Here is a 19217-nt window from a genome sequence, read left to right on the forward strand (position 1 = left end):
GAGTTATTAGTCAGCAATTTCCAAACAATTTGGAGTTCAATACAGTAATCCCTCACGATAACGCGGCTCACCTTTCACTGTCTCACTGCGTGTTCTGCATTCTGATTGGCTAAACAGCTTCCCTGCTTCTACACTTCCTGTGTGTCAATAACGTTACGGTTTAATATGTACATGTACGTAAAACAGCTGACAAATTTAAGTTTGCAAATTTTTGCCAAAACCCATAAAGTCGACAAAACGTTCTGCACCGATTCCCCCGTTCAAATCCTGCTACTCGGGTCGCGGTGGGGCGGTGCTGATCTCCGCAATCTGAAGCCTTGTATAATAATCGTAGACAAAATAAAGGTTAATACTTCACGGATTTCACCTATCAGGGGTTCTTTTTGGGACGTAAACAAGGGATTACTGTATTCTACAATGAGAAAGACGCTCAGGAGTGGAAAGCATTGGAGACGCTGCCAACGTCAGGGTCTGACCATGCAATGCTCGGAGGAAAAGCCCCAAAATAAATAGGAAGCAGGATCTCAGGATCTCAGATCCCACAGGTGTCAACGCACACGTTAAATGTGAAGAAGGAAGCATCCCAGTACTGGGGTGGGACAGCTACTACTACTACTGTCATTTAGCAGATGAACAATGAATAAACAAAACTGGAAGAGTATTAGGGCCAGGCAGGTGAAACATAAAAATAATATTTTAGAGGAGGAAGATCTTTTTTTCAATATGCACTTTGAGAAAAAAGTCAAAATGTCGAGAAAAAAGTCGAAATGTCAAGATTAATGTTGAAGTACAATTTTGTGAAAAAAGTCGAAATGTCGAGAAAAAAGTTGAAATGTCAAGAAAAAAGTCGAAATGTCGAGATTAATGTTGATGTACAATTTCGAATTAAAAAGTCGAAATGTTGAGAAAGAAGTAAAAATGTCGAGAAAAAAGTTGAAATGTCGAGATAAATGTTGAAGTACAATTTCGAGAAAAAAGTCGAAATGTTGAGAAAAAAGTTGAAATGTCGAGAATAATGTTGGCGAAATTTCAACTTTATTAATGTTGAAGTACAATTTCAAGAAAAAAGTCAAAATTTCGTGAATAAAGTTGGAATGTTGAGGAAAAAAGGCAAAATTTCAACTTTATTCTTGAAATTGTATTTAAACATTATTCTCGTCATTTCAACTTTTTTCTCGAAGTGCACAATAAAAAAAAATCTTCCTCTCTCAAATATTTTTTCTCCTGCATGGCCCTAATACTCGTTCGTAGATTTGCATTAAATGATAAAAAATAAATAAGTAAATAAAAAAAATAGCAGCATCCCAGCAGGAACCTCGCTCCCACCGTTGAGCCGGGCGGTGGACGGGCAACAGTCTGGGTCGGGTTACAGATCTGGGTTGTCGGTACGACACCATGAAAGAGCTGAGAGGCTGCGGTGAGACTCATCGAGAGCCGGACCGAAGCTTCACTGAACCGAAGCAAAGAAGGACGGACCAAAGTTGTCCAGGAGGACGAGAGACGCCGGTAAAATCACGCAGGAAGCGATCTCCTCCTCCAATCATCAGACTAACGACGTCATGAACCACGGAGGTGTTTCAGCACGGACCCATTGTTCTCTCCCACTCACTTCTCCTCCGCCTGCTCCTTCTCCTTCAGCAGGACCTTCATCTGCTCCTCGATGTGCCGCAGGTCCTGCAGCAGGTCTGGATCCCCGGGCTCCTGCCGGTCCCGGGACTCCCGGCAGGTCGGGTCCGAGCCCCGCTCCGCGGCACCGGCTTCATCCTCCTCGTCCTCCTCTTTCACCCCCAGCAGCTCCAGCCGTCGCTTCTTCTCCTGCGAGAGCTCCTGCACACAGGGAAGGTGAAGGAAACAACAAAACCAGACATGGCAGGGGGCCAAACCTGATTTCAGGTGCGAGGCACGGCGGCGGAGGCATCATGGTCTGGGGTTCATGGTCAAATAACTGAATCCAGCTCGTTTCCACCCAGAGGTTTTTACAATCAGCAGATTTAAAGCTATTTTCTTGTTTGTTTGTTCTGTAAATTAAGCATAAGAATAACACATGTTGGTGTTTGGGCTGAACAATCGGACCTCCGGGACCCGTCGTTCGGACCGAGCGGCTCTGAGTTGACACAAGGAAGTGTTTCCGGCTCTGAATAGAGGGTCTGCATTGACGTCACTTCCCCACTTACTCGCACTGAGTGGCACAAACAGCTGCAACTAGTGGAGAAGACGGAACAACAGACGATTATGGGATTAAATTAAAGTCAGTTGGACTTGACAGTGACTTGTACAGTTACCCCAAGAACCAGTGGTCCATGGACATTAATATTTGGTACAGTTACCAAGAACCAGTGGTCCATGGACATTAATATTTGGTACAGTTACCAAGAACCAGTGGTCCATGGACATTAATATTTGGTACAGTTACCAAGAACCAGTGGTCCATGGACATTAATATTTGGTACAGTTACCAAGAACCAGTGGTCCATGGACATTAATATTTGGTACAGTTACCAAGAACCAGTGGTCCATGGACATTAATATTTAGTACAGTTACCCCAAGAACCAGTGGTCCATGGACATTAATATTTAGTACAGTTACCCCAAGAACCAGTGGTCCATGGACATTAATATTTGGTACAGTTACCAAGAACCAGTGGTCCATGGACATTAATATTTGGTACAGTTACCCCAAGAACCAGTGGTCCATGGACATTAATATTTGGTACAGTTACCAAGAACCAGTGGTCCATGGACATTAATATTTGGACACGAATCCAGTTTCCTGATATTTATATGTACTTAATTTCTACACCGGGGAAATACACGAAGCAAAGCTTGAAGGCTTACAAAAGTCTTGACGCTTGGTCCGACTTCAACACAGGATTTGTTGTAGAAATTAAAGTGATGAGGACACCGAACTTTATGATTTGACCGTTTAACGTTAGCTACCCAAAAATCCAACATTACCTGATACAAAATGGGAACCACAAATCCACGTTTCGGTGCCTGGAATCCAGTTGTTTCTGTGAATTGCAGAGATCCATTTGTCTCTTAAGCTTATTTTTCGTTAGTCTGTAAAACAATAACTCTGATTTCTTGCTAAATCTATGAGTACAGTCGATCGCACAACAGCTCTTTCCCATTTTAGATGTTTTCCAGTTGCTCAAACTGAAAGTTTACGCTGACACTCAGTCTTTCTGCCACTCAGTCTTTCTGCCACTCAGTCTTTCTGACACTCAGTGGGCGGAACCCGCCGTGAAGTCGCATCTGTGACGTCATGAACATTCCCTCTATACCTCGATGGACGTCTGCAGCGTCACCGTCAGGCAGCTCAGCTCCTTCTTCTCCCGCTCGACGCTCTTCAGCGACTGGGTCGTCCCGTCCAGGTCCCTGCCGTCGGCACACAGAACAGACAGGTTAGCGGGTCGGACCGGGCCGAGCGGCGCAGTCAGCGCCGGGCGACATCTATGACGCTTTTCCACTAGTACCTACTCGGCCCGACTCGACTCGCCTTGGTTCTTTCCCACTAGGGGTCTAATTAGGCTTCCCACCCGTCTCTTGAAATACGGAATTGTTACGTAATTGGGAATTAAAAGTTGCGTTCCGTATTGAACCAATACGGGCATATATTATGCTCTTATTTACTTATGTAATAATATACAGGTGGAGGTCGGAAAATTTTAATATATTGCAAAACTTCATTCGTAGTAAATTCCACTAAAGGTGAAACAAATATATTATTTCCCATTACATTCAAAGTGAGATATTTCAAGCCTTTATTTGTTATAATTTTGATGATTATGGCTCACAGTTTATGAAAACCCCAAATAGAAACTCTCAAAACATTAGAATATTTTATGGAATCAATAAACAATTCAATCATCAAAATTATAACAAATAAAGGTTTAACATATCTTGCTTTGCATGTAATGAGACTATGTAATATATTAGTTTCACCTTTTTAGTTGAATTATTGAAATAAATTAACTTTTACACCATATTCTAATGTTCCGACCTTCACCTGTAGCTATATTTATATTTACTATAGGTGCAAAGGCTATTTCAGTTGCTATATGGTTGGCAAGTTCAATGCTATTAAGGCACTTTAAACTTTAAATCAAAGAATTTTGTTTTTTTCACGTAAAATAAACACATTTCTATGCACTTTAGAAGTTTTGGGGATGTCCCTTTTTTTTGGCTCCCTGCGCTACTGAAATCTAGGCGTCCCTTATTTCTATTTCTGAAGAGTGGCAACCCTAGGTCTAACGTGCCGAGTAGATACTTTTCTGTTTCTATTCTGCCGAGGTTCTAAGCGGCTGACTCGGGCTGTGATGTCATCACACTCCAGGCCACCGATTGGTCGGGGGGTTGGAGTCAGACGTCTGAGTCAGGATGTGAGTCAGAGAAAGAGCGACTCTGACGGAGATTCTTGTTCATTTTATTCCAGCAGCAACGGCAGCAGAAGTCTGTTTGGTGATCCAACTCTGTTGGAGGTGCAGATGTTCATAAACCTGGTGCTGAGGAGAGAATTAAAACGGGATCTAAACGGGCGATAAGGAACGACCAGATCTACCAGGAGCTCTGTCTCTTCATAGCTGCTCACGGCTCCAGCTGACTTTTCAGCAGCGCAGAGACAAACTAAAAACATTAAAAAGCATCTCTCCTTGAAGCTTCTCTCACTCTCATTTTTTAACTTGATATTGAACACAAGCCACAGATCCAGCAGCACATTTATCATCTCCTCCAGGTTCTACATCTTTAGTGTTGTTGTCTTCTTCGTTTAGACACACAATCAAATACGTCACAGCAGCTTCGCTCCAACCTCCTACTTCTCATCTGGGTATTGAAAAGAAACGAGGGCGAGTCTAGTCAGGCTGAGTAGGTTCTAGTGTGAAAGTGCCACTACAGGGAGACGGCCGAGGTGGTTACAGTCTGATCTGCTCCTGCTCCGCCTTCAGCTCCAGCACCACCTCCTCGAACTTCATCTTCTCCTCTTCCAGAACCTGGTTCAGGCGCTCCAGCTCCTGCAGGGAACAAAGTCAACCGTTGCTGTGACAACCGGCCAAGGCGGCAGAACCTCCGAGGTGAGGCGAGTGACCCACCTCTCGCTGGGCCCTCTGATGGCTGAGCTCCTCCGTCTCCTCCATGAGTTTATCTGGGGGGGGGAACCAACACAGCTGAGATGACCCGACCCGCAGGTTCGGTTAGTCGTGTAGCGGCGCAGCGCCTTGCTTACCCAGGTACTCCTGCTTCTCCTTGGCCAGCTGCAGCCCCTGGGCCTCCAGGCTCTCGATCATGGCCTCCCCGAGCTGGGCGTTCTTCCACGTTCTGCCGGAGAGAGACGAGTTATCGGGGAGGTTTAGGGGTTTAATCGGAGGAACAAACGCCGGTGCTCCAACTTCCTGATAAACATCAGTCTGCAGAGTTCTGCTGGTCCTCGTTTCACTTGAAACGGTGATAGTTGGACTAATTTGATTTATAATTAGTAGTGTCAAGCGATAAAAAAAAAATTGAGATCAATTAATTAAGATCTGTAATTAATTAATCGAATTAATCTCTTTTTTTTAATACTCTTTTTATTGGTTTTTCAATTTTATGGGTACAAACAGAACAGAACAAAATGAAATACAACAAAACATAAAAATAAAATTAAAAGAGAAAAAAACCCCACCCCAAACCAACAGTAAGCGCTGCGCAGTACATATGCATAAAACAAATAAGTTAAATAGGTAAATTAAGAGACAGAATTAATCTCTTTTTTAACCTAAGAATTGCTGAGAAAAGCCCTCAACTTGAGGTGTGTTTTCCCTTTGAATTCATTACATTATTGTGACATATCTAAAGATTAATATATCCCAACAAAAAAAGTGTCTTTATAAATACTTTTAACGTCTTTTAACAGACTTGAACAGATGCAGTCCTAGCTGTTTACATTCGCCAGCCTCTCCATCGCAGACGTGCGCATGCGCGGGTTGCTCATCTCGAATCTAGTTTGGGGAAGAACGTTGCTGTGGCAACATCGTTGCTGCTAACGTTAGCTGTGGCTGTGCTTGCCACCAGGTGCTTTGCGTTTATTTGGCTAAACTTGAGCTGCTTCGGTGGTAAACAAAGTCCTTTCCACAAACAACTCATATCACTCTGCCGTCGGGGCGTTTTAGAAATGTAAACTTTCACATGCTCCTCCATTTTCAATTCTTTTCTCCTCTACCCCACCCCCCCGAGACGCATCCAGCTACAGCGGGAGGCTACCAGCGTAGCTAAACACACCCAAAGGCAGATTTCACGATAAAGGCAACTCGCAAACAGAAAAAGTCAAGTAAAAGATTAAAAAATAGATTAAGCCATTAAAAAACAAAACAATAGTGATTGTTTCATTGTCACTGTACATTGTTGCCTGGATTCAATAAAATATGTTAAAAAACAAAACAAGCTAAATAAAACAAAAACAAAACAAGCTACAGATAATAAATGAATCGCAATTGACGCGCTAATTTGACACCCCTAATTATAATTAATTAACTGTAAAGAACAATGGAGGAGCCGTTAGGTCACTCACGTGACTCTCTGGTTCCTGAGGAGTCTCTTCTTGTCCGTACAGACGGATGCAGCCACGTTGCTCGTGAACACGCCCACTGTATGTCAATCAAAGTTAGCAGTGGCTACCAGCTCTTCCAGCGGTTCCCCGCCGACTTTCACGGTGCGATATACCGACGACTTGACAAGACGGCGAAAACAAAGATACTGCTGCATTTAGCTGATGCCGGGTAAAAACGAGCGGCCGACGGCTTTGCTAAGTTGCTCACCCTGAAGGTCCCAGTTCGATGAAGCCAACAGGACAACATAATCTGCAAAAAGTGGTTCCCAAACCGGACCCCCTCCGGCCCCCTAACGAGCTACCTCAGTGACCTCAGCTTGAACATTTAGCCTCTCAAACCTTTTATTAGACGAGTTTTGTCAGTTCGGACGCTGAGGAACAAGTTTCCCACAAACCCTCAGACTTGAGTCAGCCGGTCTGAATGGGTCAAATGACTTCAGGCTACGGTTACGATCAAAATATTACATTTTCAAAAACAAAATCAGTTCTTTAGACAGCAAAATAGGCTGAAATGTTTTGTTTGGTAGCATGAGTGATAACGGCTAGCCATTGGCTAAGTCAACTGTCAAGCATATTAGAAATTCATTCAATGCTTAAAAGATGTTATGGATGTGAAATCAAACAATTGGGTTCAAAGAACCATTTTGAAACCTTTATTTCCGCCCTAAAGTTGGACATTTTAACACGGTGGTCCGTGGAGATGGACTCGCTGTATAAGGCCCCCTAGTGGCTAGTCAAGGAACTGCAACGAATCTTAGTTCTGCATGAGTCTGAACCTGGAGGTTAGATGTTAGCGTATTCTGCCGTTAACGTCTGCCACTATTTCAGCGGGGATCTGTTGGAGGAGCCGCCGCTGCTAACTTTGATTGACATACGGAGAAAAGTACAACTACAAAGCCGGTCTTCAGAAACCGACGGGTCATGTGACCTAATCTTTCATCTATTGTTTTATACAGGCTGTTGTTGGTGCTCAAGGCGAAGCGCTTCAGTCTAAAACCACCAACTTTGATTGACATGCGGTGGGCGTGTCTCAGGCCAGTACGAGGACCAAGAAGCCCCAAAAGCCCCGAAAGCACCTGGGAGGAGCTTGTTTAGTGATTTTACAGCGTATGATGTTGGGCAGTTACTCACACTTTCCCTGATTCCTGGAGCATCTCGATCCACTGGACCTGCTCCTCCTCAGACTCGGCCGCCAGGACGATGGTTCCCTGACAACATGGGAACCAGAGGGTTACTTCAGTTACGGGGTGGTCACACTCCTCCCGGCCCTGAAAGTCCTTGGTAGAACCCTTGCAGGGCCATTTGGAGAAGGGAGTAAGGTCTATGGCAAGTAGGGCTGGGGATCAATTCAAATGTCAAGAATCAATTCAGATTCTTAAGATTCAGAATCGATTATCAAGATTTGATTGGATCCGATTCCATTTGATACCATATTGATTTGGGTTTGTGTTATTAAAACTGTTTTTTGAGCTGTTGCATGAATTATATGACTGTGTAGTTATGCAACATATGAATACTAGTATTATATTGAGATTCAACAGCAAGTATTGACAGATAATGATGCTGTAAGGACCAGCTCCCAGAATGCTGATAGAACTGCTTTCAGAAACATTGTTGGGCAGAATTACCAAACATATCCAGGGAGGAAACGTATGAAATCAGTTTTATTTATTCCCAGATTCCAGTTTTATTTTTTCCATTTTCGGTCTATTTCAGTTTAAAATTTTTGAGAATTTGGTTTTTAGCATTTTATGCAAATGTGACCCCAAGCCAGTGTGTAAAGTAATGGAATATAGACAATTTATGCAATTATAACTGAAAACTTTATTGTTTTCATACCTTTAAACATATTTAAAGGCAAAAACATGACAACATGACTAGGGGTGGGCAAAAATATTGAAACGGCAATATATCGCAATACATAGTCTCCCGATGCGATATCGATATTCAATGTATGTATCGTGATATATTGCCGTATCAATATTTTTGCCCACCCCTAGCTGCACAATATTTTGTGATTTCAGTGTGGGTGAGACACTGCATTTTATTTTTGTCATTTTAAGTCAGGGGCAAGTAGCTGTACTGTATTTTTGTGATTTCAATTTCAGTGTGGGTGAGACACTGCATTTTATTTTGAGTATTTTGTATCTAAGAATAATGCACACACTGCACTTTTCATTGTGTTTCAGTGTGTTTTTTCATGCAAATATGTTGCATAATTAAAATGGAAAGTTTAAATTACATTGTTTTGACTCAGTCTGTCCAATGCATTATCACTCTCATCTGATGTACATATATACAACTTTTTTAAGATGTTTTAAGATTTTAATATGTGTAATGCATTTTAAAATTTTTCGGTGAACTATGTAGAATATCGCGATATATCGCATAATCGGGATATCGCAATTTGTATCGTATCGTGGCTCAAGTATCGTGATGCGTATCGTATCGTGAGGTCCTTCCCAATACCCACCCCTAAACATGACCCAAAGGTGTAATGTAATGATGAAAAAAAAAAAAAATCAATCTTTAGACATAGTCCTACGGATCAATTTTTAGGAATTAATATGAGAATCGATTTAGAATTGGAAAATCGATTTTTTCAATACAGGACTAATAGCAAGACCTCTGATTCAGGAGGGGGAAGTGGGTTCCCTTCTGGATCTGGACCCCCGGGCCAGCTTTATATCCAGTTGGAAGGAGGCCCTGTGGTGGACCCACTCGGTATAAACCCAGTCAGTTCTTAGTGACTGGGTTCAGGTTCGTAGTTCAGGTTCCGGTGTCGGCAGGTTTGTTCGTCGCTGAGCAAGAACCCAGAACGTTTTTAACTTAAAAAAAAACATCGTTGATGAAGCTTTGAGAGAGATTACATCCTTAAACTTGCTCCAAAACTCTGTAAAAGGTGATAAATGACAGTAAAACCTGGACTTACGGAGAAGTCTTCAAGGTTGACCGCGATGGCGAAGGGCATTGCCGCGTCCTCACTGGCCGCCACCACGCATCCTCCCAGAGGAATGACTCCCTGACGGAGATAATAAAGCTGTAACACACCTTCCTTTCCTTCCCTGGTGGAAGAGGGGAACCGAGCAGCGGGTCTCACCTTGGGGTGGATGTTGAAGAACCTGTTGGTCTCGAAGCTCTTCTTCTCGCTCTCCGCATAGTAGAGCAGGAAGCTGTCTTTGATGATGAAGAATCTCCGTACCGAGGAAGACAACGAGAGCAGAGGTAGGTGAACCCTGAACCCTGAACCCCAAACCCGCTAACTTCTTTTTTCTTTTTTTCCCTTTTTTCTCTTTTTTTCTTCTTTTTTTTCTTTTTTTTCGCTTTTTTGATATTTCGACTTTTTTCTCGGAATTTTGACTTTTTTCTCGACATTTTGACTTTTTTCTCGACATTTTGACTTTTTTCTCAAGATTGTACTTCAACATTAATCTTGACATTTCGACTTGTTTCTCGAAATTTCTACTTTTTTCTCAAGATTGTACTTCAACATTGATCTTGATATTTCGACTTTTTTCTCGGAATTTTGACTTTTTTCTCGACATTTTGACTTTTTTCTCGACATTTTGACTTTTTCCTCGAAATTTTGACTTTTTTCTCGACATTTCGACTTTTTTCTCAAGATTGTACTTCAACATTAATCTTGACATTTCAACTTTTTTCTCGACATTTCAACTTTTTTCTTTAAGTGGATAATGAAAAATAAAAGCTTCCCCCGCTTGTCTTCATTCTAAGGCTTATACAAGACTTTTCATTTTTTGCGGCTCCAGACATATTTGTTTTTTGTGTTTTTGGTCCAATATGGCTCTTTCAACATTTTGGGTTGCTGATCCGTGCTCTAAACCTTAGGACCGGACCCCCATCAGACCAGACCCGGGTTTAAGTGCTGCCTCGGAGGCGGGTTATTGAGCAGCCCAGGTCGACACCCGGCCCGTATCAGCTCATCTAAACAGGACAGGCGACACTGGGAATCCGGCGAAGTGGAAGCCTAAACTCGGCCACTCGTCCACCACACGTGGCTCAAGTCCTCACTTCCTACGGGCCTCTGGGCCCAGATCTGGTCCTGGATGAGGAAATCCATGCAACATCTGCCTCATAAAACTCACGTGGGGCCCAGTTCGTGAACATCGGGACACGTCTGGCCCACATGGGACCCGTCAGTGATGTAGCTGAGCACGCTAAGTGTGTCGGCTACCTGGACTGTCCAGAATGTGAGCGTCTCGTTTTCAGGAAATGATAACGTGTTGATAAAACTAAACATGAGTAGACATGTGTGTTGGGGGGTTTGTTTTAAAAAGGTTAAATAACACTTGCTTTTTAAATAATATTTGTTCATCGAATATCTGAAAAGAACGTTACCTTTTTAAATAATAATACTGACAGAACAATGGAAATGTTAATGTTTTTCTTCTCTCTAATGTGTAAAAATAAACTCAACCCAAACCAGGAAGTAAAAAACAATACAAAATAACTGGACTTGTTGAAATGTTAACCCCCGACTTTATGTTCAGTTTTCTTTTTCCACTGCTTCACTAAAACTTAGGACCAATAAGCCATTATTGTTGGATGGTTACATTTTTCAAAATTAAAAACGTGACTTCTGTGTACTGCAAATTAGCCTAAGGCTAACTCTGCTGCAATGCATCAAATGTTTACATTTATGTTTTTAATTGCACATGTTCCCTCTCAAATAAAATTTAAAAGGGACCTATTAATAAAAACAGGTTTTTTCTTGCTTTAACATATATAAAGTGGTCTGCCCTCAGCCTGCCAACTCAGAGAAGGAGGAAAGAAACCAGATTCTGCAGTGTCTGTACAGCCGCCCGGATGATCGTCCAGTGTGATGTGGATCTACGAGCCAATAAGATTCTGCTCCCGTCGTTACGTAACGACAGGAGCAATGCGTGAAACCACAACTAACTCTGGCCGGAACAACAACAACAACAACTCCGCTGGCCGGAGCTTCCTCCATTTTTTCGTAGCGGTGTATCGCGTCATTCAGGCAGCCAATCAGCACATCGTCATAGCCCCAACCACTCACAATCCTGCATAGATAATGAGGTTAGAGACTAGGAAGATAAAGACATGACTCAGAGGCTGAATTTCTAATTTATTTAGCAAAAACAATCAAAAGCTTTTTTTTAAGACATTCAAGGCCTCTTTAAAATAGGTATTAGATGCGATAATAGGTCCCCTTTAAATCTTAGGTGCCAACATCTGACTTATCCCATGCTCTGTTGGATGTAGTTCAATGTTTCTATTTATCTATTTAATGTATTGTCTCAAAATTACAAGATTAAAGTCTTATTGTGCACTGTTCCTGTTTTGAAATAAATAAAATACAATTACAATTACAAATAACCCCGCCCCCTTGGCAAGCCTCCAGGAATCTGACCAATGAGAGAACTTCTTAAATCATCGGAGGTTCCCACCACGGTGCCTACGCCGTAGGGTACGTGTCAAGGCTGTGATTGGTTCGCTTGGTAGCAACGCATTTCCGGTTCCGGTTTGAAGCAGTCGTGAACTTACAGCGTTCTTTTCTTCATGTAAGTGTGATTTTTTTAAGTTTTGTTTTTTTTGCACAATAGTTGTCCTTATCTCTTTGATTCACTGTGACCGGAAAAGTCGGATAAACCATTCAGGAAAAGATCGCGACCTAGTGGTCGCGGGGGGTACTGCACCGCGGCGAAATGGAGTGACGGAGAAGTCCGAAGGGTTCACGACGGTGTCACGGTGACGGCATAGGCACGGCGTCGATTTGACGCAGAACCATAATTCAGCCTTAACCTTCACGACCTCTGGTCCGATTTAACGGGCCAGTCACGCGTTTCTGAACCTCATCACACACGTTGGATAACTGAAAGAAAATAAAACTATCTGGTGACATCTTCTTGAGATGAACAAAAGTAATAAAATATTCTTAAATTTGTGATTATTAAATTACAGATTGATGTATTTTAGCTGTAGGCTCGGTTGATTGATTATTTCAATCAACCGACCAGGCCTGCTCACAGTAGCAATGGACAATAACAACATGTGCAATATCTGTGTAATATCTGTCTACCTCATACCTGCTTTTTTTGCACTGTTTTTCTTTCTTTCCCGTACTGCACTACTTTTTATTTTTCATTGCAATGTATATACTGCTTATATTTCGTAATTATATATTTTTTACCCTTCCCTGCATGTATGTGTTGAGTGTACTGCTGCTGCACAAAGTGAATTTCCCCATTGAGGGAGAAATAAAGGATCATCATATCTTATTTTTAAAAACGGGTAACTTTAACTTGTTTTTCAGTTCCTCCACAAGCTTTTAAAGCACTTTCATGAATAATAGTCGTGTAACACCCAGAACAACTCCAGTAAACCCAGAGACACCGAAAGTGAAAGTCGAAATTTCATGAATAAAGTGAAAATATATTTCGACTTCTTTCTCAAAATTGTACTTCAACATTAATCTCGACATTTCGACTTTTTTCTCGAAGTGCATAATGAAAAAAAAATCTTCCTCCTCTAAAACATTATTTTTGTTTTTCTCCTTCCTGGCCCTAATACTCTTCCGTATCTTAATCCCTGTGGATTACAATCTAACTACAACAAACAACAATTTCTTACATCTAGTTTTACAAGTGTATTTGTAATGACAGGGAAGAACATGAAATAAGTTTATAGTGGGTGTGTGAATAATAATCAGTATTATTGGCAGTAATAGAGGGCCCAAAAATCACATTTTGCTTAGGGCCCCATGGAGGCTTTGGCCGGCCCTGGCTCCTGCACAAGCTTTTAAAGCAATTCCCTGAATGATAGTCGTCTAACAGCCAGAACAACCCCAGTAAAGCCAGTTTTAAAGAGTAAAGAGGGAAGGCGGCCACAGGTGACCCTCACCTGCGGGACCACTTGGCCGACGGGCGTCCGAAGGGCCGTTTCCACAGGACGCCGTGCAGCTGCACCTTGGTGCTGAAGTCCAGCACCTCCGAGTCCGACTGCTCCATGGACGCCCAGGACGACAACAGGGAGTTCCTGGACGAGGACGAGAACATCCCGGCCGGGCGGAGGTGGGGCGGGTTAAAAGAAAGGGGGGGAGAAAAGTCGATAAAACAAAAAAAATAAATCCCTGCGTGGCCCGTCGATGACGGTTATGAGAGAAGAGAGGTCGGGCAGGAAAAGTGGCCAGCAAAATCCCAATAACGCAGCAGGGTGGAATGATGCAGCTGCCAATACGCTCGTCAGCTGGAGGCAGGCTGGTGGGATGGAAGAGAGGGAGGAGAGAGGGAGGAAGAGAGGGATGGAGGGAGGCTAAATCTGAAGCCGGTCGATATATTCCAGCCAGTAAAAGCTGCTCCTCAGATTACTGCACTTACGACAGGCAGCATCTCCGGCGTCTGGCAGGTACGAACCCTGGGATCCATCCCTCCCTCCTCCATCCCTGCTCCATCCCTGCTCCATCCCTGCTCCATCCCTGCTCCATCCCTGCTCCATCCCTCCTCCATCCCTCCTCCATCCAGCCATCATCCAGAATTCTGAATTAGGCAGATGGGACTTTCTAGGATGGGGAGCCGCCTGCAGCTTTAGTGTCACGGGGATCAGATTAATTTGAAGCACATGTGTTGCTGGATGAGCGGCGGATTAAAACGATACCGACAGCTGCGGCGTCGTTCTCTCAAAACAACCCGACACAAGTCCTGGAGTGTTTCACTGAAAAGACCTAGTAAAACCTTAAACCACGAGGAAAACATATACTTATATTGATATACTTTTGTTGCTTTGCAAACAGTGTGACCTCAAGATATGCCATATATACTTAACAATAAAACCCACTGTGTTTTTCTATTGCACAAGGTATTTAAAAAGGAAAAATCTCAGATAAACAACAATCACATGAGACACCGTCCTCATTGACAGATTATCCGCCGTTGGAGTATCCGACGCACCCCTGGACGGTTTAAATCATATCTCTCGGCAGGTTCACCTGAAAACATTTACATCATAGCCCATCCCCCTCTCCTCTGGTGTACCCCAAGGATCAGTGCTTGGACCCCTCCTTTTCATCATCTACCTCCTCCCCCTGGGCAGTATTTTCCGTAAATATAACATTAATTTTCATTGCTATGCGGATGACACCCAGCTCTACCTGTCCAACTTCAAATCCCACCTTAAAACTCACCTCTTCAGACCTGCAGACTCACAATAATCTTGGGACCGGAATGACCTCACTATTGCACTTTACTGTTGTTTTATGTATTGTACTTTGTTATGTTTTTGATTGATTGCCATGTTTTTATTGATTGTTTTTATTGTCCTTTCGTATGGCGACCTTGAGTGTCATGAAAGGCGCCTATGAATAAAATGTATTATTATTATTATTAGGGCCCGAGCACTTACAGTGGGAAGGACCTATTTTATCTGTAGGATTTATTTTTTCTTCTTGTTTTTCTGCCGACGTAATGAGGGCCTTTTTGCCCCCCTAAACGTGCCCCCAAAATCCCCAAATTTTGCACGCAAGCCAGGCCTGGCTAAAAATGTGATATTTAATGGTTTGCATTAATGGGCGTGGCAAAATGGCTCAACAGCGCCCCCTAGAAAACTTTGTGCCTCAAGCCCCACAATACGGTTTGACGTACATGCACGAAAATTGGTACACACCTGTATCATGGGACAACTTTTTTTTTTTTTTTTATTGATCTTTTTAGAAGAAACAACATACAATGAAAACATGGAAACATGTAATCAAAGATACGCATTATACATTATACATTGTCTCCTTTTTTTTTTTTTTTTTTTTTATAAACACACAAAACCTAACTAAGGAACAGAGTCTCTGTAGCATTAAATAATAAATAAACAGATGAGCAAGAAATGATCAAAGGAGGAAAGTAATGAATGAGCAAAAGTGCATACAAAAAACAAATGCAGTAGTAAATGCAAATGCCCATCACTGATATCCCATTAACTGAAAATAAATAAAACCTAAAATGCAACATAAATGATAATAATAAAAAACAAATAGAGGAAATGAAAAGAAAATTAAGGGAGGGGGGGTCAGTCGGTGGGTAGAGTCTTCAACGCGATAAAGTGATCTATGAAAGATTGCCATTTATGAACGAATTTAGCTGAGTTGCCTTTTACGGAGTATCTCACCTTTTCCAATTTGAGAAAAAACATAACATCACTAAGCCAAAGAGAAATAGACGGAGACTTGGGGGATTTCCATGAAAGTAAGATACAACGTCTTGCTAAAAGGGATGTGAAAGCCAATACTTCTGACTGTGTGGTGCTGATATGTGAGGAGTCAACAGAGAGTCCGAATATTGCTAAGAGAGGGGCCATAACAACTTTTTTACCCAGAACTTTAGACATGATCACAGAATAATCACTCCAAAATTTCTGTAACCTAGGACAGGAGAAAAACATATGACTTAAATTGCAGGGAGAGCCCTGGCATCTCTTGCATAGGTCTGCAACATTCGGATATATTATATATGTATATAATCGGGATTTTGATAGGTGGGCTCTATGCAGCACCTTGAATTGAATAAGTTCAAGTCTAGCGCAAGGCGTGCTAGATCGTATGCTACGGATAGCTTTGTCCCACAGCTCCCCTGTGAAGTCAAGGCCCAACTTCCGTCCCCAACCTTCCCGAGCTTTATCTACAGAATGATCATCAAATGTCATACACAGTTCATATATCTTAGATATCAGAGACTTTTGACTGAGTTTCATAGTTAGAAGATCATCCCACGGTTGGTTCGCAGGAAGGGAAGGGAAGCATGGAAACAGAGCAGAGGCGCAGTGTCGAAGCTGGAAGTAGCAAAACAAATGGGAGGCAGGCAAATTGAACTTTGACCTCAGATCTGAAAATGTGGAAAAGATACCATCCTTATATAGATCCCTGAAGTGCTTAATGCCCCGGTTGTACCAAATCATAAAAGTGGTGTATATTAGTGATGGAGGGAACAGATGATTCTTAGTAACAGGTGTATAGATGGATGGAGAAGCAAATTTAAAGTGGCGCCTAAACTGTGACCAAATCTTAAGGGAGGAAAGCACCACAGGGCTATTTGTAAACTTAGAGGGATTCAATGGTAAAGAGGAGGAGAGTAGGGCCGTTACAGAGGATGAAGAGAGTGACTGAGCCTCCAATCTGCACCATAATAACTCAGGAGACTGAAGCCAATAAATTAGTTTGTGAATATGCGCTGACCAATAGTAAAGCAAAAAGTTTGGTAGTGCTAGACCCCCATTAAATTTAAATTTTTGGAGAAGCGAATACCTCACTCTGGGTGTCTTACCGGCCCATAAAAAGTTGGAAACAATTTGGTCAAGTGATTTAAAAAAAGATTTTGGTAGAAATAAAGGAGTGCATTGGAACAAAAAAAGAAATTTAGGCAATACAGTCATTTTCACTGTGTTAATTCTTCCTATCAGCGACAATGGTAGGGAGTTCCACCTCTGTAAGTCCACCTTCACTCGAGTTACCAGTGAGGAAAAATTAGCGGTGAAAAGAGAGGGCAGAGTGCGGGTCACATTAATCCCTAAGTATCTAAAGCCTGACGGGCTGAGTTTAAAGGGGATATCAGATTGTTTGAGTTGTAAAGCAGAGGAGTTTATGGGGAAGCATTCACACTTGTGAAGGTTGACCTTATAGCCGGAGAAGGATCCATAATTCTTCAACAGAGATAATATTGGTGCAATGCTGGTTAAAGGGTCAGATACATATAAAAGGAGGTCGTCTGCATAAAGTGACAATTTGAGTTCCACATTGGACCTAGAGACTCTGCGAAATAGAGGAAGAGTTCTTAAAGCAATTGAAAGTGGTTCGACGGATAGAGCGAATAGCAAAGGGGAGAGAGGGCAGCCCTGTCTCGTGCCACGTGATAATGTAAAATAAGTGGAGTAGTTGTCATTGGTGTGAATGCTGGCCTGAGGGGAAGTGTAAATAAGTCTAATCCAAGATATAAACCTGTGTCCAAATCCGAATTTATGAAGTGTTGCAAAAAGATAGTTAAATTCGACACGATCAAACGCTTTTTCAGCATCAATCGCGATAACAACTTCAGGGAGTGGAGAAGAATCTTTAGAGAGAATCACATTAAAAAGTGTACGAACATTATAAAAGAGCTGGCGTCCCTTGATGAAACCATTCTGCTCCTCAGATATGATGCTAGGAAGGATCTTATCAAGACGAATTGCTAGTGCTTTGGCTAAAATTTTGACATCCACATTCAGTAAAGACAAGGGCCTGTAAGAAGTGCGTGATTCAGGGTCCTTGTCCTTCTTCAAAAGGACGGCAATGGACGCCTGCATTAAAGAGGGAGGCAATGAGCCATGATCAAGGGACTCATTGTACATTGAGAGTAGAAGGGGGGCTAATTTGTCTTTGAATTTTTAAACCAGGGGCCTTGTTGCTTTGCATAGCTTCAATGGCGGCAGCAATTTCTTGCAAGCTGAAAGGAGCATCGAGGCCATTAGTCACATCCAAATTAATAGTAGGGACAGTGATATTATCAAGAAAGGAGGTCATTTCTGCTGTGTCAAGTGGAGATTCTGATTCATAGAGAGAGGAGTAGTATGACTTAAAAATTGTGTTGATAGCGATTGGATCGGTGGCAAGTGTGCCAGTAGAATCTCTAATGCTGGGAATCAGTCTCGACGTTGCTTGCCTTTTTAATTGGTGAGCCAATAACCTGCTTGGTTTATCGCCGTGTTCATAATAGTTGGCATGAGCGCGTAATAGGAGCTGTTCAGAATCGGCTGTCGCTATAAGATCGAATTTTGACTGCAAATCAAGCCGTTGTTTCAGTAAATTCGGACTTGGGTTAACTGAGTTTAGTCTGTCTATGTCCTGAATTTTAGATGTGAGCTCCTGTAATTTAGCCCTGCGGATTTTACTGGCGTATGCTGAATAAGAGTCCTCGCAAATATGCTTTGAGTGATTCCCATACTAGCGAAAAACTGGTAGAATCTGTTTTGTTTAATGCAATGCAATCATCTATTGAAGCAGATATAGAAACATTAAATGCATCGTCGGATAAAAGCAATGGATTAAACCTCCAGGGCGAAGAAAAACGGGGGCGCTCAGACCATGTTATATTCAAAGTTAGAGGGGCGTGATCTGAAATAACAATTGGGTGGTATACGACAGAAGTAACTTTGGGGAGAAGAGAGCCATCAACAAAAAAATAGTCAATACGTGAATATGACTGGTGTACTTGTGAAAAAAAAGAGAATTCCTTATCTCCAGGATGTGAGAACCTCCACGGATCAACAAGCCCGTTCTTGACTGTAAAATCGGTAATAGATTTTGACATAGAGGATTGAGTCAAAGTACGAGGATTCAAACGGTCCAAAGAAGGATTAATAACATAATTCAGATCACCGCCCAGTATTTTAATATGCGTATTTAAGAAAGGGAGGTTGCCAAACAGCCTATCCGTAAAATTGGGGTCATCAAAATTAATATTCACCAACAATACAGGGTTACAGTATAGAGTGCCCGCAACAATAAGATATCTACCATTCCTATCGGATATTGTCCTGGAGACGGAGAAATTGACTCTTTTGTTGATCAAAATTGCTACTCCTCTAGACCTAGAATCAAAATTTGAATGAAAAATATCACCCACCCAAGCTCGTT

The 19217-nt window shown here is 42.2% G+C and overlaps 1 protein-coding gene across 1 annotated transcript in view; it reads right to left on the reverse strand.

Moving 5' to 3' along the window:
• The window catches only part of plekhd1 (pleckstrin homology domain containing, family D (with coiled-coil domains) member 1), a 33413-nt gene extending 19720 nt beyond the window's left edge, over positions 1-13693 (reverse strand). The window contains exons 1-9 of the mRNA XM_061743395.1: positions 13469-13693; positions 9684-9777; positions 9516-9605; positions 7715-7791; positions 5225-5316; positions 5091-5143; positions 4918-5012; positions 3285-3378; positions 1610-1827 (exon numbers count right to left, since the gene is read on the reverse strand). Of these exons, the coding sequence (XP_061599379.1) occupies positions 1610-1827; positions 3285-3378; positions 4918-5012; positions 5091-5143; positions 5225-5316; positions 7715-7791; positions 9516-9605; positions 9684-9777; positions 13469-13623 (968 nt within the window). The 5' untranslated portion in view covers positions 13624-13693. The remainder of the gene's footprint in view (positions 1-1609; positions 1828-3284; positions 3379-4917; positions 5013-5090; positions 5144-5224; positions 5317-7714; positions 7792-9515; positions 9606-9683; positions 9778-13468) is intronic.
• Positions 13694-19217: the final 5524 nt, after the last annotated feature.

This window comes from Cololabis saira, chromosome 16, assembly GCF_033807715.1.
Source record: "Cololabis saira isolate AMF1-May2022 chromosome 16, fColSai1.1, whole genome shotgun sequence".
NCBI lineage: Eukaryota > Metazoa > Chordata > Actinopteri > Beloniformes > Belonidae > Cololabis > Cololabis saira.